The sequence below is a fragment of the Falco peregrinus genome, chromosome 5 (assembly GCF_023634155.1).
Source record: "Falco peregrinus isolate bFalPer1 chromosome 5, bFalPer1.pri, whole genome shotgun sequence".
Lineage (NCBI taxonomy): Eukaryota > Metazoa > Chordata > Aves > Falconiformes > Falconidae > Falco > Falco peregrinus.
In genome coordinates this window covers 110,042,664-110,063,191 of record NC_073725.1, presented here as the reverse complement: position 1 = coordinate 110,063,191, position 20,528 = coordinate 110,042,664, and the positions used below count along the sequence as shown (strand labels likewise).

At 41.5% G+C, this 20,528-nt stretch overlaps 1 protein-coding gene across 1 annotated transcript in view; it reads right to left on the bottom strand.

Moving 5' to 3' along the window:
- The window catches only part of WNK2 (WNK lysine deficient protein kinase 2), a 112,478-nt gene that overhangs the window by 55,790 nt on the left and 36,160 nt on the right, over positions 1-20,528 (bottom strand). Inside the window, 5 exon segments of the mRNA XM_055806359.1 lie at positions 2,290-2,509; positions 3,425-3,513; positions 13,300-13,457; positions 17,043-17,263; positions 18,224-18,396. Coding sequence (XP_055662334.1) covers positions 2,290-2,509; positions 3,425-3,513; positions 13,300-13,457; positions 17,043-17,263; positions 18,224-18,396 — 861 coding nt within the window.

The window sequence follows — 20,528 nt, the reverse complement described above, 5'->3', positions numbered from 1 at the left end:
CAGAGCAAGTCATGAAGGAAGCTATGGTGAGAATTTAGTCTCAAATTAACTTCTCTTTAAAGGCAAAGTCAGTCAGTATTGATTGACTTTTATAAAGAAAAAGCCTGTCTCAGAGTCCAGTGCAGGCTGTTCACATCTGACTGAAAAGGGGACCAGACTTCCTCTGAATCCAACTGCATAACAGAGAAAATAGAAGTTTGTCTCTGTGCTAGTTGTATGCATGATTTCTTACAGTGTAGGGTATGAATTTCAGTCCCATAGTGACCTACCAGAGATTTGCCTGTTCTCCCTACATTCTTAACATCCATATTCTACAGATTTGGAAACCCTTATATACATGGATGAAATCTAGGGGGCTTCCTTCTATGCTCTTGCCCAAACACAAGACAGTTTTACAGCTTAGATTTTTGCTGTTTAAAATTAATAGGTGCAAAGCAGCTTAAAATACAGCTGCAGATGGATATGGGTATTTTCCACTGTCTGTGCCCTCAGACCTTGATGACATTCTGGACCGATGATCCAGCAAACACTTATGACAGAAGGGAGTTACTTGAGAGAACCACCACACAAATCGAGAGAACCTTGTATGGCATCAATTAACAAGCCCAGTAGATTCTGCAGGACAAAGCCTAATGGGAAGACACTGAAAACCTGGCACATCAACCATTTTTTAGCACAATTCTTATTCCTACACCTGTATGTGGCTAAAGCTTTTAATGAAGACATGCTATTTTACAGCATCCGCTGGTTGCGAAAGGTTACTTCAGGTTGCACACCTGCCAGAACATTTCAAGTTCTTTTTGCCTGCATCATTTGGACAGGCTGGAAAGCCTGACTACTGAAAAAACAGCAATACTGATCAATAACTCCCCATACTCAAAGGGTCTCCGCATCCTCCTCTTCCACAGGACACAAAGCAACCCAAATTGACGACAGCACCTGGCTTTGATGTTCCACAATTCATAAGGGCTAGAAAAAGACATTTAGGAACAATGTGCCTCTTTGCCCACATCCCCCCAACAGCTTCAACTTTGAAAGCATTTCATAGGCACTCAGGTAACTGTTAATGTAATAATAACACAGGTTTTAACATTATGTGGGAAAGGCTATAGTATTACAGTAGTTTGGGAGCGATCTTTGAATATACTTTTTATGAGAATTATTTCCTCTTCAAAACAAAATAGCACATCTGTGAGCCAAGTAACCTACAGAACTTCAAAATCCCAAATAAATCCATAATTATTTAAATGCAGAATATAACCACAAGTAACTATACCAGAGCAACTTTTAAATTAAATGAGTTCTGTAACAATACCTTGCCCCCAAAATATTGGGCCCACTGCAAACTAACAACATGACAGAGGAGCCTGAACTTCTCCCACTAAATTTGGAATACATGGTGATGAGTCCAAGAAGAGTAAGGCAACACTAGCAAAATGAGTGCCTCCTAAGCAGAACGAGAGTGGTGATGACAACATCATTAAATGGGATCCCTTGGGATTTAGATTATAATAGGAACATTTCTGCAAATGCAAGAAAATTCAGACCCTTGACTCAGTGCTTAATGATTCTATGTCTCCATGACATCAGAAAACCCAAACAACTGCAGTAAAGACATTAAAATACGCGTTCAAGGACTGCATAGTGGAACTGGAACACAAAATAGTTTTTCTAACAAAATCCCACAAGTTTTTAATTTGGTGAATTTCAGTATTTCAACTTATCTGTTAAAAAATCCAAAGCTTATTCCTAACTGTGCAGTGGTCTTGAATCTAGTTTCCTATTTATGTTTGGTGATAGAGTGGCTGATCACAGACTTTCCTCATCTACATTCCTCCTCAGTAACACCAACAGAAAAGATTGAAAGAAGGGTTTTGAAGAATTCAGTGCAGAATATTTTGTGATTGAGCTTTTGAACTCAAATTTATTTCAAGATCATGTCTGAAACTAAAGGCTCCAAACAAACTTGAAGACATTCAGCAGCTAACAAAAACTGGCAAAACAGTTTTCAAAATATAAAAGTAGAAGAGACCTCTATGGTCCCTAAGCTATCTGAAATGCCATTTCATACATCTGACTTTCATACTTGGTAAACTATGTTTTTCAGTTATTAATTCTTCCCTTCTTGCAGCATTCATTCTAAAATCAATGCAAACTGCTTAAACTAGACACCTGGAATGGCTTAAGTGGAAGTTACTTTACCAGAGTCATTCCTGCTATCCTTTGAGATTTATGCACTACTTTAAATATACATATATATATATATTTGCCAGGAGGAGTTTATTTTACCATTTCTTGTGCAACATCATCAGGAGTTTCCTTCTCCAGATCAAAAGTAAACTCAATGGCTCCATTATCTTTGGGTTTTCCTTTCAGTTTCTTAGGATCTTCTACCCAGAGTCTTAAGGCAATAGAGGATTTCCTACCATGGTCTTCTTCCGCAAGTTCCACTCTTACCCCAGTATCTTCAGCAAAAAAGGCATGGCTTAATAAATCTTTAATTTCATATCTGCAATGGATATAAAGAGTATTAAAATACTACAAGCCTTAAGCAATTTCAAAGTTTGTAAAGGGAAACTGCTGTTAAAGGCAAAAACATTTACAATATGTGCAGTGTTCATCCATAAGAAACTTGTGTTCTTAGCAAAAAGACAGTATTTACAGTGTTACTGAGGGCTGCTGAAAAAATGACATTTCCTATTTCACAAAGCTTCAGCAACACTCATAACACCTTAAGCCTGCGCAGAAAAGCAGATTATAGCTTTGCTCAACTTCTCTTCGGTATCTGAGCTTAAAGAGTACTAAAAAAACCCCAAACAAACCAAAACCCCAAAAATAACCACACAAAAAAAAAGAAACCCACCAGAAACATTCCCTCTGGGTAGTCAGTGGAGGTCCTTAGAAGTTCTGTTTGTGAAAGTTAGGAAATACTGAACAGTAGACACATTCATCTATGAGAGGCCAGTATAAGAAGATTAGGTCTTAAAACCAAAGCTGGGAACAGGGCACAATCTGTTTCCGTACCCAGAGGCTAATGAGTCAACAGAATCTGCTGTAACAGCTTGTGGTGAATCTACCATGTCGCATTCATGGTTGACCTCCACCACACTCGATGCTCCATGCAGAACCTCCTGAGTGAGATTTTGTGGACAGCTACGCCAGAATACGCTAGTTCATATGTCCACAATGATGCTTTCTGACCTTATTATTTGAAGCCGAGAGGTTAAGACACACAACAATGGCATTTACTTAATTATCCTGACATTATATAGTAGAAAAGCAGGTAATCATTTATATTTGTATTTCCATTCTGCATTTTCTCCTGCACAGGGGAGATCCAGAGGCCAGAACAAAAATCCACAGACAGCTTTAAAATCCCTGCATACACATTATTTAATACAAAACTTGATTACTTGAAACAAACCTTTCTTCTTTATTTTTGCAAATGCACTCCCCAATTATTTCTTTAATTTCAGGATCAGTAACTTTCTCAAAGCTTGCTGGCTTTATACCCTAAGATGATAGAGAAAAAGAAAATTAGTTTGAAAGAGGATTACATTGTATCTCTTCAGGACATTTTTCCTGAAGAGGTCAATTCAACCCTTGGAGCAACAAATACTTTAAAGCTGTTAGTCTTAATGCAAAACTGAATTGAAGATTTAGGGCTACCATATTTAAGTACCATCGCACTTCAAAATAAGCACACGTGTTTGTAGATGAACTCAGCCGTACACAGGGCTAACCTCCCTTTTTCTTTACTAACCCTTGCAAACCTTACCTTTATATCCTGTGGCTTCAGCAGTCAATACTCAGGAAACAGCCAATTTTAAATTTTCAGAATAACCCTTTTCTGAAATTATTCCTTTTATGTTTTGCCTTAACTCAAAACACTATATGAATAAAGGCAAACAATCATGTTTTTCTTCAGATAGCCAATTTAAAGAATGAGTCAAATATACCTTGGAAAATTCCTGCTTCCCACAAATCTTTTGGTTTTCTATGTCCTCACTCTCCAATACCCCCACCCTGCAAAAAAAAATCCCCAATAACCAATCCCAACACCAAGCAGGGGAGCAGGAGAATACACCCAACAGCTCTGCGTTGCTCTTGAATTTCCCCAGCACATTGTTTGAATCTCGTCAGGAATGAGCGGCAGAGCAGGTGTAACCTATAAATCAACCTATAAATCAAGTTAAATCTCTGTCAAATGTTGACATTTTTGCTGAGAATAGTGTTCAGCTCCAGATTTGTAACACCTAACCTATAAAAGCATGGCCTTCCAAGGAGAAAACCCAAGGGTCCATCACAGAAGGAAATGCGAAGAGAAGCAGAATCTGCTTCTCTGCATCGGGGGCTCTGGCTCAATGTCGGTGCAAGAGGAACAGTTTGCATTTCCTTCAGGTTGGGTGCGTTTTTTTCTAAGATGATGAAGAGGATTTAAAAGAAGCACAGACACTCTTCTAGGGCAGTCATAGGTTATCTCTCCCTATTTTTTAATATTTCAGGACCAAGACCTTACCTCAGCACGAACCTTCTCAAGGTATGTGTTATTTTAATTAAGAGGCTATACGTCTTACCAACATGAAGACAGAGTGTAGGAGAAGCAGTAAGCACGTTCTCAGGCTAAATAACAGTAAATATATTATCTCATCTTTCTGTACACATCAAAATATAGTCAAAAATAATTACTGGGAACACCTGAGCAGTTAACATACATGCAGCTGTGCATTTCCAAAACCCAGGCTGACAATTTCTCCTGATGACAGGCTGCAGTCTGGGAGGAAGGGATGTCCCATTAGGAACAGGTGTCATTTTCAGCAAGACCACCCTACCGCTCTCCTCCTCAAACAGCGTAGGAGACACTAACAGATACCCAACACCCATAATGCTGGTAACTCGTTCAGTTCAACAGAAGATTTCCTATGAATACTTTTCACGTATATCTTCAGCTACAGACAAGAATGGCAACACAAGAAGTTATCCTTTGTATTTGCGCCGTTCAGCTTAAATCACAAAAAAAATGTATTCAGTTTTTAAAAAAGTAATACCTCTACCTACTAAGATAAGACGTGTATGGATGAAAGTTTGACGAAACTAATTTGGGAATAGATTCTACGGTTAGATCCTATTACTTAAGGACTCAAGTATTTCCAATGAAGTCAATAAGCAGAATAAAAAGGAAACATGATTTCCTTTATCTAAAAAGCCCAGACTCTGATTAAGCACATAAATGTCCAAAGCCCATTCAGTTAACTCCATTCATATCCTTTTAAAGTTTCACCCTGAAAGAACAGTAAATAATGGACCATGCAGTGGCAGACAAGCAGGCCCGAAGTCCTGAAGATTGGACTTATTGGCTCACCTGATTTTGTCTTGAATAAAAGGGTATTCCAGAAAGTATCTGCAAGTACTTCAATGAATTTGGTCTGGAATAAATTTTATGGGCAAATTTCAGTAAGAGCTGGTGTCGCAGCACTCTCCAAACTAGCCGGCTGCAACAAGGTCTTTTACCATCTCATACCAACACACTCTTCAGGCCAGTCCCTCTGCTGCCTCCTCCTAGTCTCTCCTCATCCCGGACACACTCCCTCTTCTTTCCGCTTCCTCCTCTCTCTTCCTTGGCTGCCCAACCTCTTAACAGAACCAGCCACAGCTGCACCTCATCTACATCAGCCAACCCGCCGCCCCTGAAGCCAGCCCGCCGCCCCTGAAGCCAGCCCAGAGCTGTGTATTATCAATGATAATTAACCCAGCTTCATTCTTCTGCAGGTTGTCACCCCTAGAATTTCTGAATATTCCAGCATCAGATTACACTTTATTAACATTCTGTTGCCGCTCAAGCCTCAGATTTTACTTTAAACTTTGATTTATTAATTTATGTATTAACATTCATAAATTTTGAAAAAGAAAAAAAAAACAAATATGACAGAACAGTCACACAAAGACTCAGCTTCCCGGCTTTGCCTAGGCAGAGAGCTGTGAGATCCAAAACAACCATTCTTGTGAGAACAAACCAAAATAATCCATACACGTGGCTGGCTGGCTGTGACCCACTAAAAAGAATTATTTGCTTAACCAAACCTAAATCTTAGGAAATGAGGGTTCAGATTTTGTATGTTAGAAAAATGTGTCAAGAATAGAGAGTGCCTAGGCTCTCAAAGTCTAGGCTTGCTCAAAACAAGCAAATGCACACCGCAGGGTGTCAAGAGCATTTCTTAAGAGAGCTCTGACAGTACCAAAATACGTTTTTAGCATGGATCCTCTATACCCTAACACAGCCTAAAGCTAGAGAAGCCTATCATGTTCCCAGATGGGGAGGAGTTTGGAGAAACCTTCATTAATTCACAATAGAAAGCAACAGGACAAATCTCTGCATTTTCAAACATTCCAGTTTGCCATAGGAAGTCACCGATTTCCACCTTGTGAAGAATGGGTAATAAAGACTATCATCTGCTCTAGCTTAATGCTTACTGAAAAATATCCCAAACGTGCATAGGTATCAATTTAACCAGGAAAAAAACCAACAAAACAAGCCCCCCCCAAAACAACCCCACAAAGCAGCAAAGGCAACTGCCACCATACTCCCTGGAGAGCTTTCAGCCACTTAGAGGAATACGATGCTTAATGTATCTACACACTCAAGGGAACCTGCCGATCAGGTTTTGGGTATCTTAACAGCAAATGAACATATGACACACACAAATACCATAAGTCATATCACAGTATCTCTTGATTTTATTTTCTTTTCCAGAATTCACAGACCATCTTCAGTTACATTGTTCAGCTTGAACATGACTGGGATGGAGCAGGGCAAAACATGTTGGGCATCTAGGAATCAGGTTTGCCTGAAAATGGTCCTTGACAGATCCCTGATGACTGACCCTGATTTTTGACCTTACAAATTGCTCCCACAAAAAAAAAAAAAAAAGGCAACTCCTGCAAACACCTTGCAGCAAAAACCTTGAATGTTTTACTTTCAAAATCTTTTGAAGGAACACTGACTCCTCTCCGAGCATCTATTGGTTTTATCTACTGAACAGCTAAGCTACAAATAGATGACCAAAACAAAACAAGGACAAAATACACACAGTGAACTACTGAACAGAACTGCTTTTGCCAAAGTGTTTTCTCAATGCCCATGTGCTATATTATGCTTTTGCTCCTTATTCTTCATTAAAACCTCCAAGGCCATCTCACTGTAACACTGCAAACCCTCCCTGCAGTGTGGTGCCCTGATGCTTACAAGCCCCCTGACAGTGAAGGGGATTCATGCGAAACGCAGGTTTCCATTTGCAATCAAAGGACCTATCGCACTCATTTATACAAAAGCCATCTGCCTTTCCTGAGCATTCCCAACATAGCACTGAAATTCAAAGTATATTAGCTAAGGAATTATCAATGAGAGTTTGAAAATTGTACAGCTGTCTTATAAAAAAAAGTAAATTCAACACCACTGCACCCGAGATGCAGGGCCAGCTAGCTGGCATAAGGTGCATAGGGATATTTTCACACATTCTTTATGTGCTAAAATACATATAATCCAAGAGCAAAATAAGAGAAGATCAAATAATCTCCCTTTCAAGAATTTCTGTCTCAAATAGAAAGATTTACTTTGAGTCCCTTATCACGACTTAAAGGTCTCCCCACCTTCTTTCTGAAGTGATTAGATTTGAAATACCTTGCACTCCACTATAAGATAGTTGAGCCTACAGTCAGGCACACACAGGACATTAAAGTTTTAACCTCTGTGTTGGGGGAAAAAGTGTGAAGCCCATTTTTCAGAGATGTAAAAATAGCTGCTTGTCATTCTTCCATCAGCAGAGCACACTTTTGAAAGTGTTAACATGTAATGCTTTAAAAGATGCACAGGATATGCCACACAAGTCAATGTAAAGCCTGACCCACGTCAGCAATCTTTCTAAAGGTTTTCCTTCCACAGAGGAAAATACCAGGAAAGCCTGCTGTGGACTAAGACTCCACCTTCTACCTGAAGGTGGTCTCTGGATTCATGCCGTTCCTAGAAATGGGAAAACAAACAAAGCAGCCCTTCGAAAAAAGATGAAACTGTTTCCAGCTGCAATTCCACTCTACCACACACTCTCTGAAGTCAATAAAGTGAAGGCAGAGTTCTCAGTTTTGTCAGGATTTTGTTCCACGACAGTCAGCAGCAAGATCACTGTGTGCAATTATAAACTCCTCTCCATTTCATTCCAAAATGGTACTCCATCCTAATGCTGATCTAAGATTATCTACAGATCTAAGATGGCTAAAACACACAAAAAGTCAGTGCAGTGACATTCAGAACATTACCTGTCCGTTGTTGCTGTGCTACAGCTACAGCATTTATTCTAGCTGTATGAGCAATTTAAAACCTAGACTGCGAATGCTGAGAAAACATTCAATACATTTACAAAAAAGAAACAATAGGAAAATTTAACATACAAAACAGAACCCTATAAACACGTGGGTTGTTTTAAAGCATGGGTTTGTCCTGCTAAACGCAATGAGGTCACCATGAACCCCCAGCAGATACAGCCAGTCTGCTGTGCATTCTGCAGTGCATCAGTAAGAAAACATTGGACTGGAGCTGCATGGGAAGGTCACAGACTCCGATGTTTCATCACTATTGTCTACATCAAAATCAGTTGGCAGAATGATTAAACACAAAAAAAAAAATCTGACTAAGAAAAACCATCAAGTTATGCATGAAAAATGAGATTATGGCACTAGAATGAAGGTCACTGCAAATATGCTGACCAGGAAATAACTTCAAAATTAACTGCAGCAAATGCGGCTTGGACCTGTTGCTTGAAAAATATGTATTTTCTGTTTATGTTACACATCCACTTTTTTAATGTTTACACTCCATAATTCAGGCTGAAAGGGCAGAGAACAGTGACAAGTCATAGCAAGCATGTCCCATCTGGCAAAGAAATGAGCCCCTCCATACATTTTGAAAGTGACTGCCACTTTATCCTAGACTGCTGTTTACATACAGTTACACAGATGTAAAAACAGGATGGAAAACTACAGCAGCAATTAAGCCAAGAGAATATGGTCAGGCAGAATAAAAGGTCACTGAAGTAAGTATAATAATCTTACAGTACTGATGCACATAATGCGTAGTATCTTAACACAAAATAGTAATGCCTCAGAAAAGTAATGTTGTTTTCTATACCAATAAGAACTACCAATTGTGACTTGACCAGCTGACTTCAGAGGTATCTTACATCCTATTACCAGGCGAGAGTTTGACAGAGCGTTAGCAGACAGCAGAAACAATTGAAAAAGCTGTTATGATGGCAAAACCCAGGTAACACCCCGACTGTGCTGGGCAGCTGAGGGAGCGTGCAGCCCACATCACCCAAGGGAAGGTTAGGGGCAGTCAGAAGAAAAAGGTCACTACCGTACCTTCACTGGCAAGTGTTCATTTGCTTGATGCAAACCCTAGGAAGCAATTCCGACCCCTTTAGATGCTATTAGCACTTCCAGCGGTTGCCACCATGATGCTGAGCCCAAGGTATGAAAAGCAAGTTCTTTTATATTCTTAAAATAAAAAGCATCAGGAAACTAGACACAGCAATCACATTTTTACACCGCGTTGGCCCTCAATTTAAAGCACTACAAATCATGTCTACATTTCTGGTACAAAAAAATTTAAATATTTTTTTTAAAATTCAGTAAATTTCTCACTGACAAGCTGAAATACGTGACAACGATCAGGAGCACTGCACCACTGAGCCCCTCCATCCGAGAAGGTCAGGGCCACCTTCTGCTCCAGTGAGAACCCCGAGCCTCACCGAACACTGGGAAGAAAACAGTCTAATTTGGCCTCTTGCTTTTACCCTATGCTCCGTTTCTCTACTATATTTCAGTCTAGTAAAACCAAATGCTAGCAATAGCTGCCGCATGACTAACCTCAATCCTTCACAAAAAGTGACTGTAAAGTTTTCTCGTCAGTACATTGTCACTGCCCCAGCTAACGGGGCAGACCGCAATGTTTGGTGATGGCTCAGGACCCTAAATTCTGACCCCTCCACAGCCACAGCTTCCCTCTGCCCCATGGCACCAGCTGGGCGACTCACATGGGTCGAAGCGGGTTCCTTTGCTGTCGCCAGGTCTTCTGCGGGTGCAGCTCCTCTATAGAAGCTGTTGAGCCCACGAGAGGGGTTCTTTCTGGGACAGAGGATCTCCCCCAGGGTGCTGATGCTCCTCTGGCAACCTCACCAAGAGGTCCACCCCCTGCTCCTCCTCCCTGTCTGACAGTTTAAGCAGCTCATGGCACTCCACAGGGCTTTTTCCCTCTCCACGGGGAGCTGGGTTAACCCTTTCCTTGGAATGATAGTAATGCTAATTTTTTCATCCAAAGAATCCCAGTGCCTTTGCTCCCACTGCTACTGCCCTGAGTTCAGCTGAAAAACACAGCAAAACACACCCTCCGTGCCTGTACCTGATGCTTTCTGCTCCAGCTCTCCCTACTAGACAGCTGTTTCAAAAATACCCCTTACCAGTAATAAAGTGACCTTTCAAGAGCTTCTCCGCTACTACTTGTTCTTCATGATATGCATTATTTTCCACTCTCTGAAGTTACTAGTGTAAGAGCAGTCTTATGAAGTTATCATAATTTACCATATAATCATCAGCTATGTAAAGGTTATTGCCACAGAAAATTAGTTGGCTCAGATTTTCACTAGTATTTAAAAAAAAAACTACTTAAGCCTGCAAATTGAAATATAACATCTAATTAGGAATCCTCTGATTAATCATTATTCTTGGCCATCTTGGATATTGCTTTGATAAATGAGGCTTAGGAGCCTTACGAAGTCTTAATTACCAATATTCCAGATGGCTAAGAGTTGTACACAGAGTTTCTCTGGGTACATGGAGCAATGGAAGTCATCTATATCATTTGTGGCTCTACAGCGCATACACGTACCCACGGCGCCCTATCACCAGCTAACAGTGATGGCAGCCCCACAAACAAGCAAGGCACGCTGCTCACGCAGCGCCTGCCCAGGGCAGCAGGTAACACATCCTGCACGGCTCAGGGAAGCCATTCGGTGTCTAGGGTTACTCAGTTTGTATCACATTCAGGAGACTAGTCTGAGCCCGAAGTTAGAAGAGACTCCTGTTGTCACCATGTGAACCTTTAGAGCCCAAGGAGATGTCTCCTAAGCTACCCACAGAGATGGCATTTCGAGCCCACCCAAAGGGCTACACACCTAAGCAAAGCCAACAAGCTGTTCTCCCAAAGAAAAGAAACTTTTCCTTGTAGGGGAGGAGTGAATGGAATAGCAATGTGATAAAGCACCGTGCCATCAGGATGCGGAACGAGCAGCCATCCTCATAAGGATTCAGGCAACCCTATTTCACTTGTGTGAGAAGCTGAAGCTAAACAGCACTGCTGAGCAGCTTCCGGCACCTTTTTTTAAAAAATTATTTCTGAATAGCTATAGAATGAAGGCAACACTCTAAGAAGAGTTAAACTACCAGAAATCAGGGTTGCAGTCCATTAGGGAAGACTCAGCTTTACCAAGTTACAAAAGGCAGCTTGCGACAATTTATACAAAAATGGAATTAAAGCTGCTTTCCCTCTTCAGATGTGTCCTCACACTTTCAGAAAGTCATCACAACTCTCTCACTTCCAGCAGGGACATCCTCCCTCCTGTGTCTTGTGATACTGACCTCAACTTTTTAAACACAGACTCCTGAATCCTTTGCATCCTCGCTCTCCCAGCAGGCCATCACCATCACAGCTAGTTAGCACAGCAACCTACATGAGCACCAGCTTCCTGACATCCTGGTCTTCAGTGGTGGGAAGAGACAGATATTGAACACAAACTATACCTATAAAATTTAAATGGCACAGAAACCCATCACCTGGCACATGCGAGTCTTTGGGTATCTGATGAAGTCGTCTCCAATACCCAGTGTGAGAGGTCAGCATACAGCACGTGCCAAAACGCAGCCCTTGAGCAATGTGTGCTGACCGCACGGTTTCACAGAACTGCATTGTACTAGCTTGACTAAACCCCTCTGAGAAGGCAGGTGGTCTCAAGCACCTATCAAAATCAACCAGTTATTACTAAGTTTCATTTAGGAACCTTTTTGCTCATAACAATCAGCTGGGTAAGAGGAATACAAAGTAATTTTGGGACGGCACTTTTGGAGACAGAGATGCATGGGCTCAGTGTAACTACTCTTCCTACCTTAGAGGTCAAAGAAATAAAAGCAACAATTATCTGTAGCTAATCGTTGTAACTTTTAGCACAGCTTTCTTAGGATTACTCTCTTCACATCTCCAGCGTGCATTTTTTGGTGATGCATGAGGGCCAAACCACACAGATCAACATCTTATGTAGCAACCAGATGGAAAGAAATATCTGGGAAAATCTTTGACAAACCAGTCTGTTTAACATAGCTTATCATGAAAAAAAAAAATCTCCTGCAACTCTTGGTTTCACTTAACCAAGTAGAACAAAACATAACCAGAGCTGCCAAAGCCTTGGGCAAGTCTCGTTTCTCTGCAGTCAGGGATTTGCAACGTGATAGCATCTTACAGACTCAGGAATTTTTTTCAGGCATTCGCAGTACTGCTCATGGAGACAAATACATCTGGGGGTGAGAATGTTGGAGAGGGTATTTTATTCAGTGTAGAGATTATTCTAGAGTGACATCTCCTCCAGCCCAACATCACCTGAAAATGCAGCAAACCCATTTCCATGGTGCCTGTCTGGGGATTACCAGACCTCGCCAAGTTCCAAGATGCTGATACAAAGCTCCTCTGGCTGACTCCAAAACTAAACACTGCTATCTTTTCGCTCTTCTATGTGTAACAAATTGTCTGAAGATATAAACAGAGAGAATCTGTGCTGGAACTCTGAATCAAACATCCTCCATCATATAAATAAGGATTTAGGCTGTAACCTGAAAAGCTGCCCCTTTTAGCTTTGCAGGAAACTTGATCAAGTCTGAAAAGCCCCCATTTAGGAGGCAAGACTAGAGTGAAGATTTCTCCTTGCTCATTCTTCCCAAGTTTTATGCATTTTTGGCCAATAGACACAAAATCAGCAACAAAGATTACCGAAAATATTTTATGCAGCTGCAGTACAGACAAACACAACACAGCCGCGCGACTGCAAGCTTACAAATAAACCTGCAACAAGTTTGTGTAACCCAGAGCTCAGATACCTCAAGTTCCACAACACACTAAACATGACAGAACCGACACCTCACTGGAACACAGTTTTTAACTTCCAAATGACAAAATCCCAGTGCAACTTAAGGATGTTTACTCACACAGGTTACTTTCCGGTAAATTTGAGCAGCATTCTGGCATTCTGAGTAAGGGTATTCTGAGGTAGCCATTTCCAACATGCACATTCCAAAAGCATAAACATCCACAGATTCATCGTAGTGTTCCTCATACATTTCCGGGGCCATAAATTCTGGTGTACCTACACAGACATACACAAAGAGAACGTAAATTTTTTATCAAGTCTAAATGGCTTTAACCATGATCTTTTTCGCCTATAGGAAGCATGCCCATCATAGCTGCGTAAGGCTGCACGCAAGGTTTCGAAAGAGGGAAATAACCAGAGTAAGCTCAAGCATCCTCCAGGGAAGAAACCCAAAGTCAACACACACACATTTAGATATCCATGGCTCGCTGCTAACACAACGGGCAAGAGGAAGAAAAAAAAATATTCAAAAATGAACAATAGGAAGAGATATGGCACACTGCCTGACCATACTGGAAGGCATGAAATGGTTTCTTTTTCTGAGTGGAGTGGAGGATGCCTGCAGGCTTGTGGAGGTGAAAAGAAGAAATGAGAACCTTCATCATTGTTTTCATCAATGTAAATGATGTGAATATTTTTTTTCCCCTCAGAGATACATAGCAACCACCTGGCAGACAGACAGCACTTTGAAAGCAAGTAGTATCACAAATCACCTACAAAGTCACAGGCAAAATATTAAACCTAATTCTGCCACTGGTTTAGTGGGACAAATCAATGAGGCTACTCACAGAATAAGGTCCTACTCGACTGGGATTACGGTGTCAGGAATCTGATGCAACTGGATAAATATTAGGTGAAGCACTGTACTTGCTGCTTCATAATGGGAAGTTGCAGCTTTGCGACAAGCAGCGCCTTACAACGCCTGCACAACAAGCTACTCCGAAAAGCGTGGTCTTATAAAGCAAAAGGGGAAAAAAATCAACACCATGGTAATCTATTCCAGGAGCTGAATCTCATCATGTAATTTATGCTTAGAAGCCAAGACTAATTTATTTCCTTTTTGAATTTAGAAAAGATGAAGGAAGGGAGATCAACGCAGCCATGTGCTGCGGGAAGGGGCCAGGGGGACACACACGCTGGGATGCCAGAAGAGGCGCATCAGGTCTTGGACCACTCGAAGGACCCAAATAGACTCTGCCCACCCAGCCCAGCCCCCAAACTGCCCCCCACCACCTTGGCAGGTCCCATAGTTTCCTGTTATGATATCTCTACCTCAGCAGCAAAAGCACAACTGTAGTGACATAGCAGGAAAAACCAGTTCTTTTGACATAAGCTTTTTTTTTTTAATGGCAACATAAATGACATCTCTCAAAATTAGGGTCTGTCAGTAAAAAACTCTGCTTTTGCATGTGTTCACAAGTAGACTTGGCCTAACTCACAAAACAAACCTCAGCACAAGCATTACTGTACAATTCGTTTTACAAAATTCAGGACGGATCTCTCCCCTTGTTTACGTCCCTTCCACCTCAGAGACATTCATCCCTTCAGCCTTTGCCATCAGCCGGACCCATGTCGTGAAAGCTTAACTTAGTGCCTGCTCCTCAGGCTCTTCTCCCAGCTGTCACGCAGGCGGTAGCTGCTGCTCTGAAGCAGTTAACAACTGCCACAGAGAATGTTTTTTGGAGCTGCTACCTTGTTTTAGAAGGAACAAGACTCGGAGGCAGGAGTGAATCTCATGAATTACAGAGCATTTAAAGCAAATCTGAAAAAGTGATAGCGCTAGTCTAAGAAGCAAATGGAATTCCTGATACTGTTCCAAAATAGCATGAAAATGACATTTTCTCCCATCCCTCACGGGTGGGAAGGAATACCTAACAAGTACCCTTAAATGAAACAGACCATCTAAATGGAAAGCAGCTCAGCATCTATTCAGCTCCTCTTGGCAGAAGGAGCTTTGCCCTGGCTCGGCTCCCCGCAAAGGTACGTTGCAAGGTCAGGCAAGCATCAGCAACGGCACGAATGCAGCAAGGGAAAAGCTGGACCTCAGCCATGCTGACTTCATTCTGTTCAAGCCAATATAAAATTGCAGCTACTAATATTCTTTTAAAGCTACTACATCTATGGAGGGGCCAGAATTACTCATATCATCAGTGTTTCCAAGTCCTCCTAGTTCTTTCCTTGGAGCAGCACTGCTCATGAAAAAGATAAGCTCAGATATATTGCCAAAATGAATGCAGACACCTTGCCAGCAACCTGCAGCCCTTTTCAGTATTGAATTTCTTTTAGACGTGAGCATGCTTTGATGGTGTTGTGGTAACAACTGATTTTACAAAAACTTGTATTAGTATTTCTGGTATTATTGCCAGTATTGATATTACTGATATTGTTCCATTATGCCCCATGGACAGTTGTTACACTGCAAAAAAAATTATATGAAGAAATGCTGAGCCTCAACAGAAAAAACACCACCAATTATTAAAGTCTAGAAACTAGAGGAACTTAACAGATATAAACCAATAAGGTATCCAAGCACATTTCCAAAATTTCTGTAATTTTGACTACAACCATACCAGGCTCCCTAAGCATTAAGGTCAATACTTTTGTACAAATCATTGTAAAGAATTATAATCTCTGAAAATCTGAGATGCTAAAATAATTATTGAAGCAACTACTCCTTGAAAGATAGGATGCTGTTTTCATATGTAGTAATGGAACAGTGGTTGTGACTATCAGTTTGCTAACTCTAATTACCTAGAATCTAATTTCCATTTATATTGTAATCTGAAATAGGACTACGTGCATGATAACTTCCCCCGCTTTCAGCATCATTTCTCAGGAGTTTGCAGCTTCCTAGAACAATCATGTACAGATCTGAACAAGGAGATTTGCTACCTACATTTGGGTAAAGAGCACAAAATGCTGGCAAATTCAGGAAAAAATATTTACACAGAAAACATTACATGTAAGTTTTGTAAGGAAACAAATTCCTTCAACAGTCATTTAGAAACTGCTCCTCTCAGTTCAAGCAAACCCAAGTTCTAACAGTCCTCATGTGGGCACCACCCAAGGGCATCAGCTATTGCATATCCTAGTGGAAATTTCTTTTAATTTCGTACCTACTGGTTTTTAGTAAACTGGAGATGTTTCAGCAGAAGTCTGCCAGGATGGCACGGAGACAGGCACGAGCTCTGCAGCTGCCTGCAGAAGCAGCCAGTTTTGCTGATGCCCCAGGACGGGGATAAGGTGTTCCAGCCAGACCAGCTCCCTGTGACCTCTCCACAAAGGAGAGTGGCTCAGCTCCACAGGGCACTGCTGCCTCTCCCTTCAGCAAAAGTAACGGTCCCTACCCCAGCGTCACTGGAAGCAGAAGACTTCCCAGGCTTTTGCAGCACTCCCTTGTTAGGGAGAGAGCAGGGCATCCTTTCTTTTCCCCTCTCCTCTCTATTGTTCTCCTCCCCCAGCAGGCACCAACCTTGTTCTCAGGAAGACAATGCACACCAGCTGCTGAGAACCCTTGCCACTCCTTTTGAAGGAGAGAGGAGGAGGATTTGCGGACACCAAGTACTATTTCAATTGAAAACCAAAAGTGTTTTACATTGTGATAGAGAAGGAAGGAGAAAAAGTCACGATACCATTTCCTAATGATCGAGATTTTTATAGCGGTAAGAAAGGAACCACCACAAAACCACTTTAATCTCTACTAGCAACCTGCGAGTGAAAAAAACACTAATGCAAAACGTGAAAGACATTAAAAAGACAACCGCCATAACAGAAGGAAGCCAAGGAGAATAGGAGGATTACCTATTACACTTTTGGCAAACGAAGCCCTCTTGAGGGTTGCCAGACCCAAGTCTCCTATTTTCACAGATCCAGTTGGTCCAGTAATAAAAATATTGTCACATTTTAAGTCTCTGTGAATTATTGGTGGAGTTCTTGTGTGCAAGAAAAGAAGACCCTTCAGGATTTGCCGGCACCAGCTACGCAGGACTTTTGGTTTCATCACTTTAAATCTCTTCAGATACCTAGAGCACAAACACACACAGAAGTGGGTATAATGAAAATGAAGCATTATTAGAGATTCTAGGGGCTTTAGCAGCTGTAACTGTTCTGGATAAAAGCCCCTTATTAGATGCCATATTAGCAGCTCAGAAATACTACAAAATTGAAAGAAATAGATCTTTTCAAAGGAGGAATTAGAGCATTCATTTTTAGGGAGGAAGATAATAAGCATTTTTGTTGCAAATACAACCAAATATTTGCAAGTCTAATAGTACAGCAATTCACTTCATGCAGAGAACAGCTTTAGAATAGGTTTCATATGCTCAAATCAGAATAATACTGAAGTTTAATTTTAACCACAAGACTTTGACCTCTCCATTTACCTAAAACACTAATTGGGAGGGTACATCTTGGAAAAAAATGTAGAACCTGCTAATGCACTGGCAGAGCAGCACACTGGATATATGCAGTGATGAGTACTGCTCCCATTGGGGCTGAAAATCTGTTCCAGAATTCATGCCAACTGTTTTATATCAACCTTAACAAGATTGTCAGTACCAGAAGCTATTAATTAATATTGTTTAGTGGATAACCTAGAGCACCTTCTGCGTCAAAAAGAGATTCTACCATTCAAGTACTATTCTATCTGAATTTCTAACAACACATGCAAATACAAGCACAAAAGCAATCACAAAAACACACCCTGACAAATTAAAACGTCACAGGCAGAAGATGAAACACACCAGAGAACAGCTTCTCGTTGCATAACAAACAGGAGAGCAGGGAAAAAGAGATGGAGGCCAAAATTCTTCCTGTCAAATCAATGCAGTTCAAACGCTGGGACAAGTGACAGACACCAGAGAACAGCTCCATTTTTTTTTTTCTTTTATCTGGAGATACCTTTTTTCAGAATATGAAAGTAGGATTTTTCTAAAAATTTCCATTGCTATTCTTAGGCTCCTCACCAAGAGCGCAATACTTACGTCTTTAGCGTTCCGGAGGTCATCAATTCTGTAACCAGCACGATGCACCTCTTGCCTTTTGCACAGGATTCCCAGAAGTCATAAAATCGCACAATGTTTGGATGCTGTAGACCTTTCAACATTTCTGCTTCCTCTTTAAATCTCTGCCTCTCTACTTTTGTGAGTTTTCTGTCCTACAATACAAAGTGAGGCATTATTAGCAACGAACAGACAAATATAAAGGCACTGCACTGCTAGGGTATTCAGAATGCTGGATTTGTTTTATGCTTGTATCAAGAGCAATTACAAAATCTTTTATGTAAGAGATGAGCAGTGTGTATGAACTAGGGCACTCGCCTTAAATCCAGTGTCAAGAAGACAAAGACTCGCCCCTGAACAAAGAGATGCCTGTGCTACGCTCTGCTACATGACAGCATTAATATTTCAGGCAGCACAAACACACCCGTGGCTTGATGGATCAACACACAGCTATTTACCTCTTGTTTTGGTTTGGTGAGGCTCATTACCTGGGAGATTAACACACACAGGATCTCATTCCTAGGTATGAACGCCCTCCCAGCTAAGCTGCCGCTGCCTTTTACAGCTCTGACTGCCCACCCGCTCCCACGACCACTCCTGGCAAGCTCTGGCAGGTCCATTGGGTGAGGTCCCACAGCAACCACACTGTACCGCCCATCCCATTGCTCTAGGGACAAATTAAAACAATACTCCCCCCTCCAATAAAAAACAACAACCCAAGAACAACAGAAAAACACCCCCAAACCACACACACACACACTTTTCTACTTGTTTGCTGTTCTGCCTGATTCTATGGCCTCAAAAATTGGCAAAGGAAGGATTTAAAGCTGTCCTTCAGCCTCTTCTGTAGGCTGCACATTGGCCACATGGAAATACTTATTCTTTTAGATTAGAAATGTGAGGAATGTCATGTCCTACAACTCTGGTTTTCCTAGAGAAATCTGGAAGCATTTACTATAAACTCCAGGCTGTGAAGCGACCCTGCAAGGAGCACAGAGCCCTTCTCTTCCCCACTGGAACTCATCTGCAACAGAGACCCCTACAACAGGCAGCTTGGATGCATGTCCCAGCCTCTTCAGACCACGTAAAGAGCAAAATGGGAGTTTCACCAAGGAGCACCACCATCTGGGTTGTCTCCCCTGGATGGCTGTCAGGCTGGGAACACTTTCCCCTCCACCACCCTGGAAATGAACCCTTTTTTTGTTCTTTGAAAGGCACAATTGTGTAACTGTTCTTACTTACAGCAGCAAACACTCACAAATCAGCAAGATTAATTAGTTCATATTTTAACCTCAGACATATTCCTTTTCTCAGTTCACTTAGGCATGTTTGTAAGAGCACATACGTCGTGAATTAAACTGGCTCCCAGCTGATTTGTAACCAAGATGCAGAGGGATTGGGCCACTGCTGTTTTGACAGTTTGATACCCTGCCCTCATCTGTGATTGCAAAGAGCTCAATAAAGGAACAAGAATTTCTGCAGCTACAAACAAGTCAGCTTTGCACAGAGACTTCCTGATAGGAAAGCCCGGGTTGAAATTATGATGCTTTGGCTGTTCTTGGAAGACACAAAAACTGCTTCCCCAGCAGTATGTGTGCATTGAAGGGAGCATTTCTATTTCACACTGTGACTACCGAGGGGCTTCTCAGTTTTCTTTACGTTTTGTGGAGGAGCATCAGAGCTAATGTTGCCCTGAGCAACAGCAGCAATCTGGGCTGGCACCACTGGGTGCCCACAGGGATCCATGCCTGGGTCCCCATGGGCAGCCGGGAGCACCCCATGCCCAGCAGCATGCCAAACACCAGTGGCAGCGCAGGGCAGTATTTCTGCTGCTCTGTAGCAGCTGTGTTTTAATAAGTTAAAAAAAAAAAAAAAAAAAAGAAAAAAAAAGAAAAAAGCAGCAGGCTGTCTAATGAGCCAGTACAGAAGAGCCTGAGAACTGCTTTCAAATCCATCACTTCTTCCCCTGCTGCTGAGTTTCCTCTTAATTTAAACCCCGTAGAATAAATCAGACACACTGCTATTAGAGAGGAAAAGGAGCAATTCCTTGCATGAGACAGGAAGAGCAGTGTGGGCTAGCAGAGAAAGGAAAAGGTGGCAACCCAGATCCAGCAGGTGTTCTTCAAAAACCTTCTAATTAATTAAAAAAGTAAAACCATCCCCCCTGACTCCCATTTCCAGATTTCTGAGCACTGTGAGAAATTTTCCACTGCGACTTTAAGGGTAACTTTTAAAAATATCCTTCAGACATTGCAGACAACCATATTCTGTATATTCTATGTATTAG